At 41.7% G+C, this 23,055-nt stretch overlaps 1 protein-coding gene across 4 annotated transcripts in view; it reads right to left on the bottom strand.

The window, feature by feature from the left end:
* Positions 1 to 23,055, bottom strand: part of SPDL1 (spindle apparatus coiled-coil protein 1) — a 50,978-nt gene that overhangs the window by 27,078 nt on the left and 845 nt on the right. The window contains exons 1-5 of one of the 4 annotated variants that reach the window (XM_048861127.2): positions 17,427 to 17,445; positions 10,633 to 10,823; positions 8,698 to 8,874; positions 3,942 to 4,136; positions 3,452 to 3,601 (exon numbers count right to left, since the gene is read on the bottom strand). In XM_048861127.2, the coding sequence (XP_048717084.1) occupies positions 3,452 to 3,601; positions 3,942 to 4,136; positions 8,698 to 8,874; positions 10,633 to 10,791 (681 nt within the window). In that variant the 5' untranslated portion in view covers positions 10,792 to 10,823; positions 17,427 to 17,445. Of the gene's footprint in view, positions 1 to 3,451; positions 3,602 to 3,941; positions 4,137 to 8,697; positions 8,875 to 10,632; positions 10,824 to 17,043; positions 17,403 to 17,426; positions 17,446 to 23,055 lie in introns of those variants that run through there. The other 3 variants (XM_048861124.2, XM_048861129.2, XM_048861125.2) reach the window with 3 other exon arrangements.

Here is a 23,055-nt window from a genome sequence, read left to right as displayed (position 1 = left end):
TCTTCCAAAACTGTAAAAATACTCCAGCAATTGATTACTAGCAATAAGACAACTAATTTGCTATAACTGTCATTAAGGCACGTATGTCTAATTCTCCCTTTAGAGGAAAACAATCAGTTTGTTATAAACTGTACTCCAGTTTTTCAGGCTACCAAGATGTATACGTTGAGAGAAGAGGCCAGCAGAAAGGTAACAGGTGATTAATTTTGCCTTCTACATCAGTTTCTCTCCTCATTCAAACACTACTGGGAGGTAGTAAGCACATAGAGTAAGAAACACAAGCAATGGGGCAGGAAGAAGCAGCAGAATTGAAAGTATAGTAGAAAAAAACTAGAAATGGGTATGCCCCCTATAAAGTCTGAGCTTTGTAATTTAAAAAATTAAGAACCAGTGTGGTACCTTCTCACTAGAGGATGCTTCTGCAGTGGAATGGAAACCTACTCACTAAATCTACCACATACACCTTCCTCACATCACTAGGGATCTTTTCCTTCTCTGTAAATAGTCGCCCAATTGCCAACCGTGCAAACTGAAGGATTTTAAACACCTTCCCTACAGCAACTGGAAGCCCTAAAGACCTGGCATTTTGGATGGAATGTTGAGCAGGGTACAATCTGAGTGCGTACTCCATCTGTTTGAGTTATATCTTCAGACTTCTAGGAATGCTCATTCATTACCACCTTCCAAAGGGGCCACAATAACGTAAAAGTGATGAGAAAGTTATTTCCCTGGAACTGTAGAAAAAAAAAACTGGCTTTCTATAGGTTTCTAGAGCTATTATAACCTCTTCCTCACTGCAAGAGCAATGTGATCCTCATATAGTGGAATTAATTTCAACGCCTCCCTCTTTCTGAAATAATGGGAAATATAGATTCAGCCACAGGCTTGTTTAGCATCATTCCAGTTAATCTTGACACCAGGAGGAGTCCACTGTGCCTGCCAAAACAACATTGCTAGGGCTGGTACCAATTTTCTATGATAGCTGGTCATAGAGTTCCAACCAACCATCCGGAAGGTCACATCAAGAAACCAGGGCTCCATTCTGCTGGAGACTATACAACCAAGGTGGTCTCTGACCTGAAAAAATCTTATGCTTGTGTGAGAGGAAACAAACTTTCAGTGCTCTCTATCAAGCTTCCACATGAAGCAGGGCAGTGAGTCTATCGGAACATGCAGAGAAGCATGATAATCATGTGAAGCCCCTCTTCAGGCTACAGTGTTGTGGGAACTGTTCCTGTCTGGCTTTCAGCCCAAGAATTTTCACTCTTCCAGGGAATGGGGCTTAGTCAGAAGGGCAGGAAGGGGTGTCTCTCCACCCCCCTGTTGTTCCATAGGTTAGCTCCATATTAAAGTGCAAGGAGCACTTCAGATTGTCTCTGACCAGATATGAAACACACAGGGATTCCACTCCCCACTAAGCTATACTTACATGGGATTACAGAGGGAAAAAGTGAGTAGTAGCTTCCCATGTTCAAAATGACTCATGACTGACTGAAGCCCCAAGTGGTACTAGATTACTCCTACAGTACTTGTGTAGTAGCCAGCCGGAGACAGGAAGGCAGGCAACCTTTCAGGCTCCTGGAGACCTCTAGTAAGCTACTCCCACAATCAAGGTGTTTGCACCAATACCCCTCCTCACTTGAGCGGTCCCCAAGCCAGGTTGAATAATTAACTCCCTTCCTCCAGGAAACAGAATGGGGAAGTAACCCATACACCCATGCCTCAGCTGCAGAAAGGTTTGTGAGGCTGCAGCTAGGAATGGAAGCACTAGGATGTGCCTTCTCTACCTGTAACTTTACAAACCTGCCTGAGGCTGCTGCTGAGCACATCTTAGCACCTCCTTTAGGACTGCAGCTCTGGAAACCTGCCCGTGCCAGGGGACCATGCAGGAGATAAGGGACTGAAGCCCCTGCATCCCCAGCCAATGGCGAGCCACTGCCAAAGTCCTAGCTCTATGGGCTGGGAGGGAAGCTTTTGGGAAGGGAAGGCTGTTAAGTATTTATTGCAAAGTACACTCATTCAAAATTTCTAATTGCTACAGCTGAAACATCTTTTTTGTTCCAAGCAAAATATTGAGCAATAGTTGCATGCTTCCCAATGAATTGGGTATCTCAGCAGGCACTGTATAACTTAGTTATTGACCTAGATCTACGGTATTTAGAACAAGATGATATAGCTCTACTCTGTAGCTTGATATTCAGAACAAAGGATAAAAAGATTCTTACTTTACACAATTAAGGACAGAAAATTTCTTGAAAAAAGTCCCCAAATTCAGCTGGTCACAATACTGTAGTTACACCCTCTATTCTCACTGACTGCATGTTTTAGTACAGATCCAATCTCAGCAAGTTACCAGCACAATGTCCGCTGTCAAATCTCTGAGCAGCTCTTAAACAATAGCTGATTAGCCATTGTAACTGTTTAAAGTATTGGGAATCTAAGCAACTTGCATATAAGCAACTCAAAACAAACAAATGTCCACACAGGCTGTTTCATCAGTTTAAAACACCACCTTTGAACTGCTGTGAGTTTGTGCACAGACATCCTGAGACAATATAGAAAGAAATCAAGTGACTGATATGGCCTGGTAATTGTAGGGAGAAAATAAAAATGTAGATAATAGGGTGAAGGGGCACAGTGATTTCTCCTCATGATAAAGGCACAGATTTCAGTCTTAAGGTCCAAATCCTAAAACAAAGTGGTAGGTATCTTTCTGGCAAGATGCAAGTGATAAAAAACCATCATCAAGGACATCGTTGTAAGATGATCTAGGAGTGGCTGGTCACCTAAAACTATGAAACTTTGCACTCAAGTGAACAACAAATGGCCAAAAGGACTGACAATTTGCACTATATCTTTCAACTGTTTTTCCCCAGCCCCTACCTTTGTCATCTCAATGGGCCATGGTCCTCAGTGAAAGAAGGAATCAGCATACCCTCCCAGAAGCCCCACAAATGAATACAACGGAAATGCCACTCATGTGTCCTTGGATAGGAAGTCAATTTCAAACTCTTGGAGCTCAAAGACAAAGCGAAAAGCCACCTCCCGGCAGCTGTTGTCTCAAAAGTTTATGGACACTACTCAATAACCCCTCAGATGATTGTATAAACTATGGAAAAAGCCAGTATCAATATATGATTGAAGTTTTTAAAAGGTATATAGGAGATGTAGACATCTCTGCCATTAATTTTCATTGAAAATATTTGGTATCCTAGATTGACACTATACAGAACAATCATACGTAGAAATATCTGCTTTGCTCAGAAGATCCCTTAGACTCAAGTCTTTAAATCTAGATAAATAAAAAAGGTACTTGTGGGAAGTGCTGCATCATTAACAATCTAGCAATTGTGAATAAACCCCTCACATTTTGATTCTCATTACCAGCTATGTATGAAAAGTAGTATTTTGATATTTGAGATTATGGCACTTAAAACTAAAGGCACAGTACCTCTAATGCATTGCAGTAAGAAACTATTTCTTTTTCTCTCTCTTCTTTTTCTCCCTGAAGGTGTTCCAACTGGTTGTGTAGGTTGCTGTTTGCAAGTTCTAGTTGCTCTTTGCTGTATTGCAATTCATTCATCTTCTCTTCAACACTGGCCTGTCCCAAAAACAAGTAGCAGCAAAATGATTTTACTTGTATTTTCTACGTAGTAGTTAGGTACTCTGGCATCAGTCCAACTTTTTCCAGTGTCGCCTACTCAAAAAAGGCGGCTCTCACCCTCCAGTGCCAATCATCAAACGTAAAAAGTTTTGCCCCAGCCATCATTACTAGCTTTTGGAAGAACCATATTAGTATGCCAGTTTATTCACAAGATGCAGAATACTGTACATAACCTTCTAAAACTGTGTTAGTACAGGAGGAGACTAGAGGTAGACATTTGTCTTCAAATAGAATGTTCAGACCATGAACTTACACTGATAAAGTATTAGTCACATACCTTCACACTTTCAAGTTCAGTTAGTTCAATCTGGAGATTTAACACTTCTGAAGACATCGTTTCATGTACACGTTCAGACATCATGTGCAATTCTTCTGATTTGGCATTAATGACTGCCTTTTGATGTTCCACTTTGTGCTTTAGTTGTTTCTCACTTAGTCGGGTTTCATCTAGGTCTGCTTTCAGCTTCTCCAACTTAAAAACACATTAGTGAAGCAACTGATATTGTAAATATTGCCGGAGCCCCAGGCACAATTAACAGAATGAACCGAAGGCTGTGAATTAGGGTAGGCCTTACTAAAATAGTAATACTGGGTATCAGCTAGCCAAGTAAGCACATTCCTGACCTAAGAGAATGGTACAGAGATACACAGCATTCTCAAGTAACTAGACTTCTAGGATGGAGGCTGGCACAACTGATTAAGAGAGCTTTAAACTAGGAATTTGGGGGAGATGGTTGGGAGATGTCCAGGTAATCTCCACGCCAGAATTTAGCATAGAGTGGAAAGAAAATGAAGTAAGAGTGGATACAGCTGTAGGTAGGAGGAAGGGCAGTGTAGATACAAGTCTAATAGGTTATACTGGTAGTAAAATAACCGTGCCTAATAGGGTACAGAATGTGAGTGAGGCCAAACAGCAAAAATTAAGATGTTTGTACACTAATGCAAGGAGCCTAGGTAATAAAATGGAGGAACTAGAGTTACTGGTGCAGGAAGTGAAACCAGATATTATAGGTATAACAGAGACCTGGTGGAATAATAGTCATGACTGGGCTACAGCTATTGAAGGGTATGTGCTGTTTAGGAAAGACCGAAATAAAGGTAAAGGTGGTGGAGTAGCACTGTATATCAATGATGAGATAGAATGTAAAGAAATAAGAAGCGATGAAATGGATATGACTGAGTCTGTCTGGGCAACAATTAAATTGGGGAAGAAAACTATTAGAGCCTCCCCTGGGATAGTGCTTGGGGTGTGCTATAGACCACCGGGATCTAATTTGGATATGGATAGAGCCCTTTTTAATGTTTTTAATAAAGTAAATACTAATGGAAACTGTGTGATTATGGGAGACTTTAACTTCCCAGATATAGACTGGAGGACGAGTGCTAGTAATAATAATAGGGCTCAGATTTTCCTAGATGCGATAGCTGATGGATTCCTTCAGCAAGTAGTTGCTGAACCGACTAGAGGGGATGCCATTTTAGATTTGGTCTTGGTGAGTAATGAGGACCTCATAGAGGAAATGGTTGTAGGGGATAATCTTGGCTCAAGTGATCATGAGCTAATTCAGTTCAAACTGAATGGAAGGATTAACAAAAATAAATCTGCAACTAGGGTTTTTGATTTCAAAAGGGCTGACTTTCAAAAATTAAGGAAATTAGTTAGGGAAGTGGATTGGACTGAAGAATTTATGGGTTTAAAGGTAGAGGAGGCCTGGGATTATTTTAAATTAAAGCTGCAGAAGCTATCGGAAGCCTGCATCCCAAGAAAGGGGAAAAAATTCATAGGCAGGAGTTGTAGACCAAGCTGGATGAGCAAGCATCTTAGAGAGGTAATTAAGAAAAAGCAGAAAGCATATAGGGAGTGGAAGAAGGGAGGGATCAGTAAGGAAAGCTACCTTATTGAGGTCAGAATATGTAGGGATAAAGTGAGACAGGCTAAAAGTCAAGTAGAGTTGGACCTTGCAAAGGGAATTAAAACCAATAGTAAAAGGTTCTATAGTCATATAAATAGGAAGAAAACAAAGAAAGAAGAAGTGGGACCGCTAAAAACTGAGGATGGAGTGGAGGTCAAGGATAATCTAGGCATGGCCCAATATCTAAACAAATACTTTGCCTCAGTCTTTAATAAGACTAAAGAGGATCTTAGGGATAATGGTAGCATGATAAATGGGAATGAGGATATGGAGGTAGACATCACCATATCTGAGGTAGAAGCGAAACTCAAACAGCTTAATGGGACTAAATCGGGGGGCCCAGATAATCTTCATCCAAGAATATTAAAAGAATTGGCACAAGAAATTGCAAGCCCATTAGCAAGAATTTTTAATGAATCTGTAAACTCAGGGGTTGTACCGTATGATTGGAGAATTGCTAACATAGTTCCTATTTTTAAGAAAGGGAAAAAAAGTGATCCAAGTAATTATAGGCCTGTTAGTTTGACATCTGTAGTATGCAAGGTCTTGGAAAAAATTTTGAAGGAGAAGGTAGTTAAGGACATTGAAGTCAATGGTAAATGGGACAAAATACAACATGGTTTTACAAAAGGTAGATCGTGCCAAACCAACCTGATCTCCTTCTTTGAGAGAGTAACAGATTTTTTAGATAAAGGAAACGCAGTGGATCTAATTTACTTAGATTTTAGTAAGGCGTTTGATACTGTGCCACATGGGGAATTATTAGTTAAATTGGATAAGATGAGCATCAATAGGAAAATTGAAAGGTGGATAGGGAATTGGTTAAAGGGGAGACTACAACGGGTCCTACTGAAAGGTGAACTGTCAAGTTGGAGGGAGGTTACCAGTGGAGTTCCTCAAGGATCAGTTTTGGGACCAATCTTTTTATTACTGACCTGGGCACAAAAAGTGGGAGTGTGCTAATAAAGTTTGCAGATGATACAAAGCTGGGAGGTATTGCTAATTTAGAGAAGGACAGGGATACCCTACAGGAGGATCTGGATGACCTTGTAAACTGGAGTAATAGGAATAGGATGAAATTTAATAGTGAGAAGTGTAAGGTCATGCATTTAGGGATTAATAACAAGAAATTTAGTTATAAGCTAGGGACACATCAACTAGAAGTAACGGAGGAGGAAAAGGACCTTGGAGTATTGGTTGATCATAGGATGACTATGAGCTGCCAATGTGATATGGCTGTGAAAAAAGCTAATGTCATCTTGGGATGCATCAGGAGAGGTATTTCCAGTAGGGATAAGGAGGTTTTAGTACCGTTATATAAGGCACTGGTGAGACCTCACCTGGAATACTGTGTGCAGTTCTGGTCTCCCATGTTTAAGAAGGATGAATTCAAACTGGAACAGGTACAGAGAAGGGCTACTGGGATGATCCGAGGAATGGAAAACTTGTCTTATGAAAGGAGACTCAGGGAGCTTGGCTTGTTCAGCCTAACTAAAAGAAGGTTGAGGGGAGATATGATTGCTCTCTATAAATATATCAGAGGGGTAAATATCAGAGAGGGAGAGGAATTATTTAAACTCAGTACCAATGTGGACACAAGAACAAATGGATATAAACTGGCCACTAGGAAATTTAGATTGGAAATTAGACGAAGGTTTCTAACCATCAGAGGAGTGAAGTTTTGGAATAGCCTTCCGAGGGAAGTAGTGGGGGCAAAAGATCTATCTTGCTTTAAGATTAAACTCGATAAGTTTATGGAGGAGATGGTATGATGGGATAACATGGTTTTGGTAATTAAATGTTCATGGTAAATAGGCCCAATGGCCTGTGATGGGTTTTTAGATGGGGTAAGATCCAAGTTACCCGGGAAAGAATTTTCTGTAGTATCTGGCTGATGAATCTTGCCCATATGCTCAGGGTTTAGCTGATCGCCATATTTGGGGTCGGGAAGGAATTTTCCTCCAGGGTAGATTGGAAGGCCCTGGAGGTTTTTCGCCTTCCTCTGTAGCATGGGGCACGGGTCACTTGCTGGAGGATTGTCTGCTCCTTGAGGTCTTCAAACTACAATTTGAGGACTTCAATAGCACAGATATAGGTGTGAGGTCTTTTTTAGGAGTGGTGGGTGAAATTCTGTGGCCTGCATTGTGCAGGAGGTCAGACTAGATGATCATAATGGTCCCTTCTGGCCTAAATATCTATGAATCTATGAAACTACATAAACACATTACTAAGAAACGGTACAGGAACGCACTGACCTCTTGTAAAGGTAAAGGGAATGACAGAATATTGGAGAAGGATATTTTGTTCCAACTACCAGGTACAAGAATAAAGGTGGTAACTAACAACATCTGGAGTGTAATACCTAACTTATTTGTATCAATGTATCAAGAGAGAAGGCATAGGAAGGACATCTTGTACAGGCCTAGGGGACAGTATTACATTATGTTGATTAAGCTGCCATGCTGCCTCAGGCATACATCTTAGTGTACCTATAACCATTAAGCCAGGGCACTAGGACTGCACTTTGTCAACAATAAACCTGGCCCTCACCACCGAACTAAGCACATGGTCTTTATGAGAAACACTGAGGTTTGCTGAATCGACACGCTGCACTCTCTGCTAGGGCAGAACATACTGCTTTTGTAACAGGCTACCATGAAGCCAACCACATTGTTTTGTGACGACACTCTTCCTTACGTTCTACCTAAATTCCACATTGCCAACGAATTGCTGGCTTGAGTAAATTGCAGAACAAACATAATTATCTTGTATAGAATCAGCAATATTCATTTAAATATTGCTGATATTTTCCTCCCTCTGAAATTCTACCATAAGCAGCCTTTTGTCTCCAATACTATTTCATTAGTTACTAAGTGCTACTGTGCTGGAACGTTTGATTAAAAATAAGTAAATGATCAGAAGGATTGATGGCTAACTGAATTCTGGAATTTTCAATGTAGGTACCAAGTAGAAGGGGAAAAAAATAGCTGTATGTCTGAACCATTCATTTGATTTGTTGGGGTGATAGTTGCAGTTATTACTTCAAGAAATAAGTTAAGTATTCTTGCAAATATTCCTTAATATGTCAGCAACATTTTAGCAGTTCAGTACATCCCAAACCTTGTTTTTAAGTTGTCTGATTTCTTGTCCATGGATTCTTTCAAATTGTTCTCGCTGTTTGTCCAGTTGCATATTTTGTTGCTGCTTAAGAGCATCACATTCAAAGCTCAAGCTTTCCAACATTCTATTCTTGAGCTCAACTTCTCTCTGAAGTGAATACTTGTCTTGTTCAAATTTCTGAAAAAGAAATGTGATATTGATAAGTCTTTGTTTCTTTTTAACTGGCTCCTCAGGCATTGGTTTATTTTAATGCATTTAGACTCGAGATCCAAGACCAACTAATTACTAGGACTTCTAACTCCAGCTGATCTGTCTTTTTCAAAAGTCATCAATTGCTTCATGAAGATTTTCATATCTGTCTTACAGGAAAGAGCCATCCATCCAGAATTTCTGTAATTTATTTAGTAGTTCCTATATTCCTCTAATTCTCCAGGCAGACTGCAGAGAGTCCCCCACCGCGTGGTCCCCAGTGTGTTCGTGTTTGGGCATGTCAGTCATGAACCATCTTGTGACATCACCATCAGTGTCCAACTGACATGAGGAACATGAATACAACATGAAATACTTCAGTGTGTTATTAGCATTTAACAATCATTTTAAAATGTTAGCTTACATGACATGTTTTGGCTATTAAGAAGGAAAAGAATTATTCAAATGTTTATTCACTGTTAAACTTGATCTGAATGTCAGGCAGACATATGACAACATAGATGCAAGTCCCATTTATCATTCCAGCTTCCAGTTCAAAGAATCATCTCAGTGGTTTATTACAAGACTTCCAAAATAGTGTGCTAGCTAACTATCAAGAAGAGCTTGGGTTTCCTACATTTTATGCTTTCATTCAGCTGGAAATTTGGAAAAAGACGCTTTTCCAAGGAGAGGATAGTATAAAAGCCTAAACCAATGGAATCTAATGAGACAGACAGAATGGCAAAAACACCTCTCTAGAATAGAGGAGTATAATTAGGGTTGGCACAATTTGATTGAAATCTAGAGATATCGGAAAAGGTCAATTTCAACTGACTAAAAATCAACACAAAATTATCCATCTGTAACAGCTGGTACAAGCACAGCCTCTCCTCCCCCCCTTCCACCTACAGTGATCATGAGTCACCTGCCCTGTGCCAGCAGAGAACTCTCTGCATCCCTGCTGTCACATGAGTGAGGGAACAAAGGGCTCCCTACACAGCTCCAGTGTTGTTGATGCTGGTTTCTTGCAGGCACAAGGTGCAGGAAACACTGCAGTCCTGCTCTGCCCTGCCAGACCCCAGCCAGGGCCACAAGAAAAAACAGCAGCCCTTGGCGTCTGGGGAGTCGTGCTACGTGGTGCCTGCCAGTGGATAGCAAGGTTACCTCCCCTGTGGCCCACAGTCTAAAGCCTTCTCTGCACCTGCAGAGATTAGGTGTCACCAGCAGTGCAAGGAGCCCTTTGCAGCCCTGCTGTCACAGCCCAACTCTCTCACCAGCTGGGAGAGCCGGGGTCCTCTGCTCCTCTCTACCAGGACTGCAGCCTTCCCCACACCTTGTGCCTGCAGGGATTCAGTGCCATTAGCTCAGCAGCCGCAGAGGGAGTTGTCCGCAGCCCAGCTCGCTGACTCACTCACCAACCAGAAGTGCAGCACTGACCCCAGGCACAAAGTGTTCAGCAGCAAGGTGGCCTCCCCACACATCCAGGGTCTTGTCCTCCTCCTCACAACCCTGGCCATAGGTCTCTGCTCTGCCAGGCCAGGGCCGCAGTGTCCATCCCAAAACACCTTGTGCCAAGGGTCTGCCATACTGGGAGCCTCATCCCGCTTTCAGAGCTGCCCTAACCATCCCCTGCTTAATTTCCCAGAACTGTAAAAATTAAAGTACTTTAAAAATCACAAAAGTTAAAAATGATATTGAAGTTACAAAAAATAAAAATATTCTGTCAAATCTAACATAAAAGTTCACCTCAGTTTTGGTGCTCAATTCACTCCGTAGCTGATCTAACTGATTCTGCATCTCATTTTGTTGCTCCAGTATATGCAAGCCATATTGTGCTGCCTTTCTCCGCTCATCTTCTGCTTCCTTCAGTTGGCGACGAAGATTAGAAACTGCCTCTGTCTCCATTTTCTTTTCGCCCTCCAGCTTCTTTTGGAAGTCTGCACATACAAGATGAGCAAACAAATTTAGAGTCAACATAAAAACAAAGCTCAATGTAAAAACCTAGTTTCTCTCTAAAATTCCTTTTCAACATTCCAGTATGATGTATGGTCTTGGTGTAGTGGATTTTTGAAAAATAAAATTAAGAACTGACACTGCTCATTTAAGAAAGTAAAAACCAGGATAAAGAGACTTGTAGGCTCTAAAGTTTTACTTTTGTTTTGTTTTTGAGTGCAGTTATGTAAAAAAAAATTCTATTTGTAAATTGTACTTTCACAATAAAGAGATTCCACTACAGTACTCGTATGAGGTGAATTGAAAAATACTATTTTTTTACAGTGCACATATTTACATAATAAAGCGAGCACTGTGCACTTTGTATTCTGTGTTGTCACTGAAATGAATATATTTTAAAAGCATCCAAAAATATGTACATAAATGATATTCTATTTTTAATCCTGCAATTATTTTAATCTCATGATTAATCATAATTATTTTTATAATTGTTTGACAGCCCTAGTTATACCCATGTTTCATCTTGTACAGGTATGGTAGAAACCCAACCCTCCTAACCTTTCGGGGTGTTGAACTTTTATCTACATAAGAAGTTTGATTGACTTAGCTACAGCAAAAAATTTCTAACTAAAAAAAATTACTCTAAATATATTCAGTTTCTATTCCGTGAGTCCTTAAATCAGTTTTCTAGCATCAAATTTTGTCATGCTTGTATTACATTTAATTTTTCTGACGTTAATGACAAACAGTCAAGTGGCAAGTTTACATTTTGAATATTATAGTTATTAGTTAAGCATTGAAGTGTGAACCATTTCTAATATTCTGTTTGATACATCCATACTGTAATTTGTTTAAGACCAACTAAAGAAACTCAATCTTTGAGTTCATTTAATTTTTTTCACAAGTAGATTGGTTTGAACACCTCATAACTCAAAGCAAATACTGTCTGTGAAGGCCAGAGAGGAGTATCTGGGTTAATGCTTATGTCTATTATTCAGTGGCTTTGTTTTGTAAGATAGAAGAGAAAGGCATACAAACTAAGAGCCAAGAAATGCTGTTAATGAGATACTGTATATCATGCTGAATTTCACATTTAGTCTACCTACAATGTTGCCTACTGTGCATACCACCCATTTAGTGTGGAAACCAAAGTCATAACAGAAAGGGCAAGAAACAGTATTGAGGATGGCACTGCTGCCAGATTAACTGCTAGTTTCAGGGCATTTTATGTTAAAAGTGTTTCACCTCTGAAAGCTAACTAAAATGGCACAATAAGGTTCCATAATTATCTCTCAATTACAATTTCTATAAATTAATATTAACTCAGTCACATAAACTCAGCCTGCGATCGAACTGTTCTAACTTTAGATGATACTGGAATATTAAATCCCACAATCATATTTTAAGGCCAGAAGGGACCATTATGATAATGTCACCTGACCTGCCTAATACAGGCCATAGAACTTCAACCAAAAATTTCTGCATTTAGCAGATCAGATGCTATAGGCAGAAGTTTTCTAGAGAGAGGCAGACCAAAAGTCCATTTAGCCCAGTATCCTGTCTTCTGACAGTGGCCAATGCCAGGTCCCCAGAGGGAATAAGCAGAACAGGTAATCATCAAGTGATCCATCCTATCACCCATTCCTAGCTTCTGGCAAACAGAGGCTAGGGACACCATCCCTGCCCATCGTGTCTAATAACCACTGATGGCCCTATCCTCCATGAATTAATTAGTTCTTTTTTGAACCCTGTTATAGTCTTGGCCCTCTTCCACTTTCCATACACCAGAGAATCAAGCAACTTCTGAATTAGACACACACAGGGATTGAAGATATTACTAGAGAAATTGGGAGAACAAGTTTTCCCCAACCCCTCAATATGGTGCTGGTGTCTGGAGTTGAGACGATATTCAAATGCAGAACAAAGACCCCAAGGTGCTGATGCTAGCCTTTAGGGGGGTGGGGGGGGGGGAGAATAAATAAATAAAACCACTAGGTTCCAAGATTAGAAGGGACCAACCACCGTGACCATCTAGTATAATCTCTGTTATAACACAGGCCCGAGAACTTCCCTGAAATAATTCCTGTTTGTAACAGAGAATCTTTTAGAAAAAGGTCCAATCTTTATTTTAAAAAATTACCAGAGATGGAGAGTACACCAGAACCTTGGGTAAGTTGCTCCTACTGTTGATTACTTAAAATTTTATGCCTATTTCCAGTTTGAATTTCTCAAGCTTCCTCTTCTATACCTTGTCTGCTAGACTAGGGAGGTCATTATAAATACCAGCCCCCCACCTAGGTATTTACAGATTGATCAAGTCACCCCTTTAACTTTCTCTTTGTTAAGCTAAATAGATTGAGTTCTCTGAGTGTCACTATATTTAAAGGCATGTTTTCCAATTAGTTCATTATTCGCATGGCTCTTCTCCCTGTCCAATTTATCAACATCCTCCTTGAACTGTGGATGCCAGAATTGGATACTTTATTCTAGCAGTGGTATCACCAGTGCCAAATACAAAGGTAAAATCATCTCCCCACTCCTAATTTGCGATTCCCCTCTTTATACATTCAAGGATCACATTAGCCCTTTTTGCCACAGCATTGTACTGGGAGCTCACATTCAGCTGATCATAACCTGCAAATCTTTTGCAGTCACAGCTTCCCAGGATAGTCCCCCCATTCTGTGATTATGGCTTATCGTCTTTATTCTTGGACGTGAACATTTTTATTTAGCTATATTAAGCATTTAGCATATTGTTGGCTTGCACCAAGCTTACCAAGAGATCCTAACAGCAAAGGAGACTGGTCTCCGATACAGCACAATTTACCACACCCCTAATTTCTGTGTCACCTGGAAACTATCTATCTGTGATTATTTTTTTCTTCCAGATCATTGATACAAATGTTCAATAACATAGGCCCAGGAACCCATCCCTGCTGGAAACATTGCCGGAGAAGACTCAGAACCATAGGGAGTTCTGGGAAAGAAGAGATTTGGCTTGTTTTTTCTGGTTGTTTTTTTTTTTTTTTTTAATTATTAAAAACAGGGGACTGAATTTAGCTTCAGAATCAATAAAGGTCAAAGCAAGCTAGCTGAGGAGGAAGCAGAGGAGAGGCTCCACGGTTAGGAAGACAAGTAATGTACTGCAGAAAGACTCTGGACAACGTTAGAAAACTGACCCTAGCCCAAAGAAAGCTTAGAATGAGGAGGAAACTGAGGTAGGGAAATGCGTGTAGAGTTTATTTTTGTATAGACTGCCATAGTTCTCGTGCCCTTAAATAAAGGCCAAAAATGGCTAGGAATCCTGTGCGAAGTCTGTGTATAAGTTGTGTTACACCTATCACTTGTCCTCGAAGAGTTTATTTGTGGACTCAGAATGCCCACATGCCTAGAGTTCTGAAAGTGTGTGTTTAAGATATCAGGGAGGGGAGGGTCAGCACTACTACCAGGGACTAGGCAGTTAGATCTTGGGGTCTTAACTATCAAAAATGGGTGCTAGACAGAAGACCTGCGTCCTGAAAGTATGGCCAGGGACTCCAAAATAATGTCTGTGCCTGGACTCTGTTCAGACCCTAGAAGCTTAAAGCACATAAGATCTAGCGGTTGGTTCCTTCACAGCAATCTGGAGTCCCCCCAAGAGACAGAGTACAACTACATATGAAGATATGTGTCGCAGATATTTCAGTATACCTTTGCTCTTCCACACACTCATTTTTAGCTTATTTACTATTTTGGCATTCTATTCATATTTATTCAAATCATATGGCATTTATTTACCCTATGGAGGTTCTTATTCATACCTCTCTACTACCAAAAGAAAACATTGTGTTCTCCAGGTATAGAACTAGAAAAGCTTGGGAAATTCCAAGCTGAGATCTGATTATGAATTTTAGTACATCATGGGAGAGTCAAAACTTAAGTTCAACATACAGGAGATGTAACATAAAATAGTTCAGACTATATATACTTCAGCTCTCATATATTTGTTGTTGGATCTAGCCCAGTATGTTTATAATAGAGAGACCACCACTAACGTTTCATTCTTGAAGAAACTGTCCAAATTAATGCCTTTTGGGCACAGTTAATTTTGTAACTAAATGTTTCAGCGTGGTTATTCAAGACTGTCAATTCTTTATACTGTTGCATGATTCCACTTAAAACTACAGACTTGTCAGTCTTGAACATTAAACTAACAATCTGAGACAAAAACTTAATCCTAAACCCTAATTCTGCCAATACATGCATGCAAATAGTCCCACTGTTTCTGTTGAAGTTATTTACGTGCATATGTGTTATCAGCTACTGAGTTATACGGTGGAGTGATATGAACAGTTGGAGTACAGTGAATGAGAACAAATTGGAATTATTTCTAAAAGGGTTAATGTATTTAGTCTGCTTATCTACTGAGTCTGAGGCTTATTCTTAATTGCTTTTGAAAACATAGGCTAGCCTGATAAGAGAAACATATGGCTAAATGGTTAACAGGTTAAGTACAGCATAATCATTTGGAAGAGCATCACAAGTTGACATAACAAGAATTAACTACTAACAGTTGACTCAAGTTTACAAATGAAAAGCCATTTGTTTTTATACATCTTGTATCATAAAAAACAAGTATCCTGGCCTTCAGTCCCTTTTGTAATAAAACATTAAAATTCTAACTGAGACTTACAGCTGCTCCTCACCACTACACCAAAAAAACCCAACCATATCAAAATCTATCTCCCAAGCAAACCCTCACCACCTTCCTGAAGTACACACCAGCCATTGTCAGGCCCTTTCCACAAACACCTGGAAATACAGCAATTGCAAACACAGATCACTGGGTTCATCTAGTCCAGTATCCTGTCCTTTAGAGTGGTCGGTACCAAATGCTTTGTATAGGCAGTGTGAAAAAATTTTAGTTCACTGTTATGGAATAACCTATCCATAACCCAAGTTTCTTCCTAACCCCTATGTCAGTACTCAGACCATGAACCAGACTCGGCTGAGATTTTTGTTCCTCTAAACCAGTGCCTCTCAACCTTTCTAGACTACTGTATCCCTTTCAGGAGTCCGTTTTGTCTTGCATACCATCAACTCATTTAAAAAACTACTTGCTTACAAAAATCAGACATAAAAACACAAGTGTCACAGCACATTATTATGGAAAAATTGCTTACTGTCTCATTTTTACCATACAATTATAAAATAATTCAACGGTATAAAAATATTGTATTTACATTTCAGTGTTATCGTATGTAGAGCAGAATAAGTCAGTCATTGTATGAAATTTTAGTTTGTACTGACTTCACTAGTGCTTTTTATAAAACTAGACAAATATCTATATGAGTTAATTTACCCCCTAGAGGACTTCTGCATACTCCGGGGTACATATACCCCTGGTTCAGAACCACTGCTCTAAACAATTATTTTTAAACACCTAATTTAACTGATGGCATTGCTGTTGATAAACACATTGTTCTTCTTTTGCATTCTACCAAGACGCTGGTCTCAATCTGGTGGCAGCAAGTTCTACAAGTTTTGTATTAAAAAATGGTTTCCTTGTATTAGGTTGAAATTAGCTGCCTTTCCATTTTATTACATCCCCTTCTTCTTGCATTATTTTCTTCATACAAGTACCTACTTAAGCCACAGATCCCCCTCTGAAATAAATACCATTTTACAGCACAAAAATTGAGGTAGAGAAATTAGATCACCACAGCGAGTTTGAGCAGATTTGGAAACAGAATCTAGGACTCCTTATCTTTTCCTTTATGATCAGCATATCATCTTAACGTGTGTTTGTCACCAAATTTGGCATTTATAACCTCTACATCTGGCCACAGACAAGAAGAACTCTAAAATGTAAGATTTTTAAGATCGTATCACTCTGGTAGTTAAAACTCTAGATTCTTTATGGCTCATAAAAGGAGGCTACTAGGACTAACTAGGAATATAGGTGGTCTCTAGTGATATTAAACAGCCTTGATATTGTGCCAATAATAGCAGACCAGATTTATACTCATGCACAGGATCATTTTTCCTACTTCCTTGTTCAATGTTAGTAAATGAACTATGACTAACAACTTGTAGTGTGGATTTATAAAGGAAACAAAGACAATACAAAGTCAATTTGAAATTACCCCAGAAATACATTCTTACCCTGCTTTAATCAAAAAGTCTGTTTTTTTAGAAATCTCTGAGAAAACATTTCTAACTCACCTTTACGAGTCCATTAAACTATTCAGATTTTATCCTCAATGTACAACTTTAATTTATACGAACAAAGTTTCTGCCCATAGCTGAAGCTGGGCATATCAGACTATTCTCCGCACTTCTTTCAGGTCTGTTGCTGCCTTTTGAGAATGCAAATCAGACTGAGACCCTACGGAAATGCAAATCCCATTCCAATCCCATTTGAGGCAGCTGTCTGCTAGTACAGGAACAGCAAAACCACACTAGGCTGCCAAGGGACAGATTCTCTGTAACTGGCACCAGTCAGTAAAAAACAAGAAGCTACATCCTTGCTCTGCTCTACTCCCAACACAAACAATCTGCAAATTTCAACCTGACTACTATACACTTCCCCTTCTTTAACTCCCTACCTCTGAGGATCTCAAAGGATGACCAGCGAACAAAACCTAGTAGACCTCAAAGAAAATTAAGAGGGTGGGAAGAAAAGATTGTAAAATATTTCAGGGGCAACATCGTCATGAAAAGCTCAGTTGCCATAACATCCACTGCTGGGAAGAGGGAGAATTGTGACATTTTGCTGCTACTTGGGGGGTTAGAACAGCATGGGCAGTGACCTGCATGTTTATCACTTAAGCTAGCATCAATGGTTCCAGGAGCTTTTACCCATGATCTGCTGACAAAATGTTACACATAAAAATCACTGTCTAAACTAACTCATATTTAACCCTCAGGTTAACTAAACTACTCACGGTCATGTTAAAATACTTTTATAGTTAGCTAATAAATACAAGCCCAAGGTTCAGAGTAACAAAAGCAACCAGGTTCTTATTAATTTAATTTAGCAGCTACTTGGCAGAGCTCTGAGCAGCAGCTGAGTTGCAGGAGTTCTATCTGCAGTTTCTGGAGGAGAGCAGTGCATCTGTTTTCACAGCCACAAGGGCTGAACTCATTTTTAAACAAAAAAACTTTGTTTCTGTATAACATCACATTGTGGTCTCTCCCACCACCTCTTCACCTCCCCAATGCTTCACTGGCTTTTTCAAGCTCTGTGGAAAGAAATCTGCAGCCCAAGCCCATTCCCAGGCTCTTAGAAGCTACACAAAGTTTGGTAAACTTACTTACCTGAAGTAACGCTTCTTTGAAAACACAATGAAAGATTCTTACACCTAAATCTTAAAATGTTAATGCAAGACTGATAGGATCCACATACTTATTTTTTTCATTCTTGGCAACAGCAACAACAGCACAGAGTGCAAAGCCGAAATTCCTTCTAATTGTTGCATATCCTCTCTACTCACAATATAAGCAATGCTCTCCAGATATTCCAGCCAGTTCCTTCAATTTGACAAGAGGCAAAACTCCCTCCAGAAGAGTCACACAGGATGGCTTTACCTCCCACAAAATCTGCTGTCGTCAATCATTTGCCAGTAAAATTTTCAAAAATGCTTTATTGATTTGGAAGCCAAAAACCCTACAGAAAGTCATTGGACATTGCTGCTTTAGAACAATGGCTCTGAACCTTTCAAAACTACTGTACTCCTTTCAGGAATAGGATTTGTCTTGCATACCCCAAGTTTCACCTCCCTTAAAAACTACTTGCTTACAAAATTAGACAAAATACAAAGGTGTCACAGCACACTATTACGGAAAGAGTGCTTACTGTCTCGTTTGTACCATGTAATTAGAAAATAAATCAACTGGAATAGAAATATTGTACTGACATTTCAGCGTATAGTAGTATACAGAGCAGTATAAACAAGTCACTGTCTGTATGAAATTTTAGTTTGTACTGACGTTGCTAGTGCTATTTATGTAGCCTGTTGTAAAACCAGGCAAATATCTAGATGAGTTGATGTACCCCCTAGAACAGCAGTTCTCAGACAGAGGTCTGGGGCCCCCTGCAGGGCTGCGAGTAGGATTTTAAGCAAGGCAGGCATTAGACTCACTGGGGCCCAGGGCAGAAAGCTGAAGCCCGGGGCCCCAAGCCCCGCCACCTGGGGCTGAAGCCAAAGCCTGAGTAACTTAGCTTCTTGGGGCCCCAGGCAATTGCCCTACTTGCTAACCCCTAATGACAGCCCTGGCTTTTATAGGCACAGGTGGACCAAGGAGTTTTTATAGCATTCTGGGGAGGCCTCAGAAAGAAAAAGGTTGAGAACCCCTTTCCTGAAAGACCTCTGCATATCCCCAGGGGTACACATATCCATGGTTGAGAACCACTGCAGAAGTTACCCAATAACTAACCTCTCTCAAAGCAAGGGTCAACCACATGGAGAAACACCTGCACCAATCTACATTTGCACGGGGGGAGGGGAGGAAGAGCACGCAAGGCTAAGGAAGGGGATATTCTACACAGAGCTGGTAGCACCATCTATTACTATATTTGCTTAACACTCCCCACAATAAGATCCTGTTTTCAATTGCTTTTAAACTTTACAAACTTTAACTCTTTAGGCTGAAGTTTTCCACTTCATGTATATACCTCAGGCTGTTTTTTTTTTCTTTTCAACACTTCAGTCAAAATAATTCAAGCATTTCTGAGAACAATGCTAATGAAAACAAATTTTTCTCCCATGTTAAAAAAATGTCTTTGGATCTTTTCTTTGGAAAGTTCTCTCACCATGCTTTGGAATAGGGACTTGAAATTAGGAAGGGGGTGACCGATGTATTAGGGATGCACCTTTTGCCATGAAAATCCAGCCAAATTTCATCAAGTTGGAAGCCTTTGAAAAAAACTGCAGTTCACACATGCTCAATGGACATTTGCTAGAATTTAACAGCTAAGATTTCTGAAGACTGCATCCTCCATGAGCATGCACCATCCCCACAAGAGTATCTACACATGACGGGATGGCACATACACCAAACCCACTGAGCATACTCCATTCCCTCATAGCTCCAGCAAATGACAAAACTGCATAGACGGCATGCCCACAGACTGACTGATTGTGCTCCCTCCAGCCCAGCGATTTTTACTCAATAGCTGCTCTTGGCTGGGCACCAGAGCTGACAGCAGAGTCTGTTTCTCCTATGCTCTCTATGACCGCTCCCACCCAGGCAGTGTGGAGGAGAAAGCCATTTGATTCAAGCGTATGGGGTTGCAGGGCAGGAGTAGGTTAGACAAGGAGCTGACAGTAAACTAGGTCTGGGAGCCAGGGAAGGAAGGTGATGCAACACAGGGAGCTGGTGGGTGGAGAGAACTGAGAATAGATGCAGAGGATGAGGAAGAGAAAAGGGGATACAGACCTGACAATGAGCCAGGGTGCAGGGAGTGAACTACGACTGGCTGGGTAAAGAGACTGGGACAAGGAGCTGGGGCATGCAAGAACACAGATAAGACGAGAAGCCTGGAAAGGGAGACTGGAAGCTAGTGGGGACAAGGGCTGCGGGCAGGCAAGAAACATTAGGAAGCAGAGGAGTGAACTGGGAATGGCTGGAGAAGAAGAATGAGACAGGGAATATGGAGAGGTGAACCTAGGACTTTTAAGCAAGGAGACTGGAACTGGGAACAGAAGGCTAAGGAGCTGAGACAGGACAAGAAGCCAGTAGTGTGAAAGAGATAGGACTAGGATGGGGCAGAGGTGGTCAAGCTTAGGGGAAATGGACAGAAAAATGTGTACTAGTGCACGCTCCCTTCCAGAGTTTGGCATAGAACTCAAGATTTCCAAGTCTTTACCACACCTCTGCTGTCAGCAAACATCTGTAAAAACTACAGTCAAAGTGTCCCATTCCTCTCTAGTGCAGGTCCACAAAGAGGCTAATTAACAATGTGGATATCAGTATGATGCCGCAAGAAGGCATCTGTCCCCCCTCAGGTTTGCTTTTTTAATATCTTAGGAAAGTACACAACAATTACATTAAAAGAACATTATTAACTTTGCAAAGTTCTCAACTTCACAGCTGGCTGTTGTCTGTTTTGTTTCTTGCAACAGCTAGAAGACATAGGGAATGAAGCATGGGACTAAAAGAGAAAGGATGATCATACGGCTAAAGTAGTTGAATGCTGTGCACAGAATTGGCTTCTATCCCTCCCTTTTGCCACTAAGTTCCTCCATGTTGCTATAAGAAAAGGAGTACTTGTGGCACCTTAGAGACTAACCAATTTATTTGAGCATGAGCTTTCGTGAGCTACAACTCACTTCATCAGATGCATGTAGCTCACGAAAGCTTATGCTCAGATAAATTGGTTAGTCTCTAAGGTGTCACTAGTACTCCTTTTCTTTTTGCGAATACAGACTAACACGGCTGCTACTCTGAAACCGTCCATGTTGCTAGGCAATCACTTAAACCAAACTTTTCATAGATGGTTACTAATTGTGTGTTTATTTTTTGGGTAACCAACTTAAGACCCTAAGGCAGGGGTCAGCAACCTATGGCACGCGTGCCAAAGATGGCACGTGAGCCGATTTTTAATGGCATGCTGCTGCCTGCCAGGTCCCAGGCGGCGGCCCCACTCAGCCTGCTGCCGAACCCAGGCTGGCAGCAGGCTGAGCGGGGCCAGCGGCCGGGACCCCGGCAGGCAGCAGTGTGCCATTAAAAATCCTGCCCGCCCCAGCCCACTCTTCTCCTCCCCCCTCCCGCAGGGTCAGGGTGAAGAAGCTTGGCCCGCCGGCTGCTGCTGCAGGGCAGGCAAGGTCCTCCCTCCCCCGCCTCTTCTCCCAGCATGCTGGGTTCCTGCCCCTCCTCCTCTCCCTCCCTGCCCCAGATTAGCTGATGGCCCTTGCGAGGAGGGGGAGAAGCGGAGCCGCAGAAGAGGTGGGGACAGGGCCTTGGGGACTGCGGGGGTGGAATCAGGGCATATCCCCTCCAGCCCCCTGCCGTGAGCCACTCTGGGCAGGGGGCTGGGACCACCCCCACAACCCTAGCCCACACCCCCAGCCCTCTGCCCTGACCCCTGCACCCCTCTCACACATACCCAGCCCCCTGCCCTGACTCCTGCACCTCCCACACATACCCAGCCCCCTGACTCCTGCACCCCCCTCATTCCCACTCCCACCCTGAGCACCAAACGAGAGCTCCTGCATCTCCCACACACATTTCCACCTGCACCCCTGGCACCAAACGGGAGCTGCCCAGGTAAGCACTCCACACCCAAACCTCCTGCCACAACCCTGAGCTCCCTCCCTCATTCTAGCTCCTGGCCAGACCTTACACCCAAACCCCCAGCCTACTCCTTCACCCCCAGCCCTGTGCTCAGTGCACTCCCATCCTCAGCTCAGTGCAGAGAGCGGAAAAGAATGGGCTAGAGCCAGGAAGAAGATAGGTACCCACTCTATGTGGGCAGGGCCAGGATCCCAGACCAGCAACGGGCTGAGCGAGGCCCTGGCTGGCAGGAGCCGGCCGACAGAACCCCAGATCGGCAGCAGACTGAGTGGCAGGGGGCTAAGCTGCTCAGCCCACTGCTGATCTGGGGTCCCAGCCACTGGCCCCGCTCAGCCCGCTGCCCAGCTGGGGTTCTGGCTGCCGGTCCTTTGCCAGCTAGGGTCCTGGCCACAGGCCCTGCTCAGCCTGCTGCCAGCCTAGGTGAACCGAACCCCAGGCTGGCAGCAGGCTGAGCAGGCCAGTGGCGTAAGATCAGCATTTTAATTTAATTTTAAACGAAGCTTCTTAAACATTTTGAAAACCTTGTTTACTTTATATATGACAATAGTTTAGTTATATAATATATAGACAGAGAGAAACCTTCTAAAAAATGTTAAAATGTATTACTGGCACGTGAAACCTTAAATTAAAGTGAATAAATGAAGACTCGGCACACCGCTTGTGAAAGGTTGCCGACCACTGCCCTAAGGTCTTACTTGCACTAGCACTGAGCAGGCATAGTAGCAATAGCAAATATGCAGTAAATACGGTCACACATCAAACAACCAAAAGAACTCATTCAGGGAACACCTCCCATTCCATGCGCTAAATAAGACCAGGGTCTCTCTTACAAAATTTATGTGGGTACATAACGCTGATAAATAAATATGCACAAGAGGGCTAAATTACAGTTGCCACTAACATGTGAATCGTGTCATTCCCTGACTTCTGAGGGCTCCA

The sequence above is a fragment of the Caretta caretta genome, chromosome 8 (genome assembly GCF_965140235.1).
Source record: "Caretta caretta isolate rCarCar2 chromosome 8, rCarCar1.hap1, whole genome shotgun sequence".
NCBI classification, from domain to species: domain Eukaryota; kingdom Metazoa; phylum Chordata; order Testudines; family Cheloniidae; genus Caretta; species Caretta caretta.
This window is presented reverse-complemented; position numbering and strand designations above follow the sequence as displayed.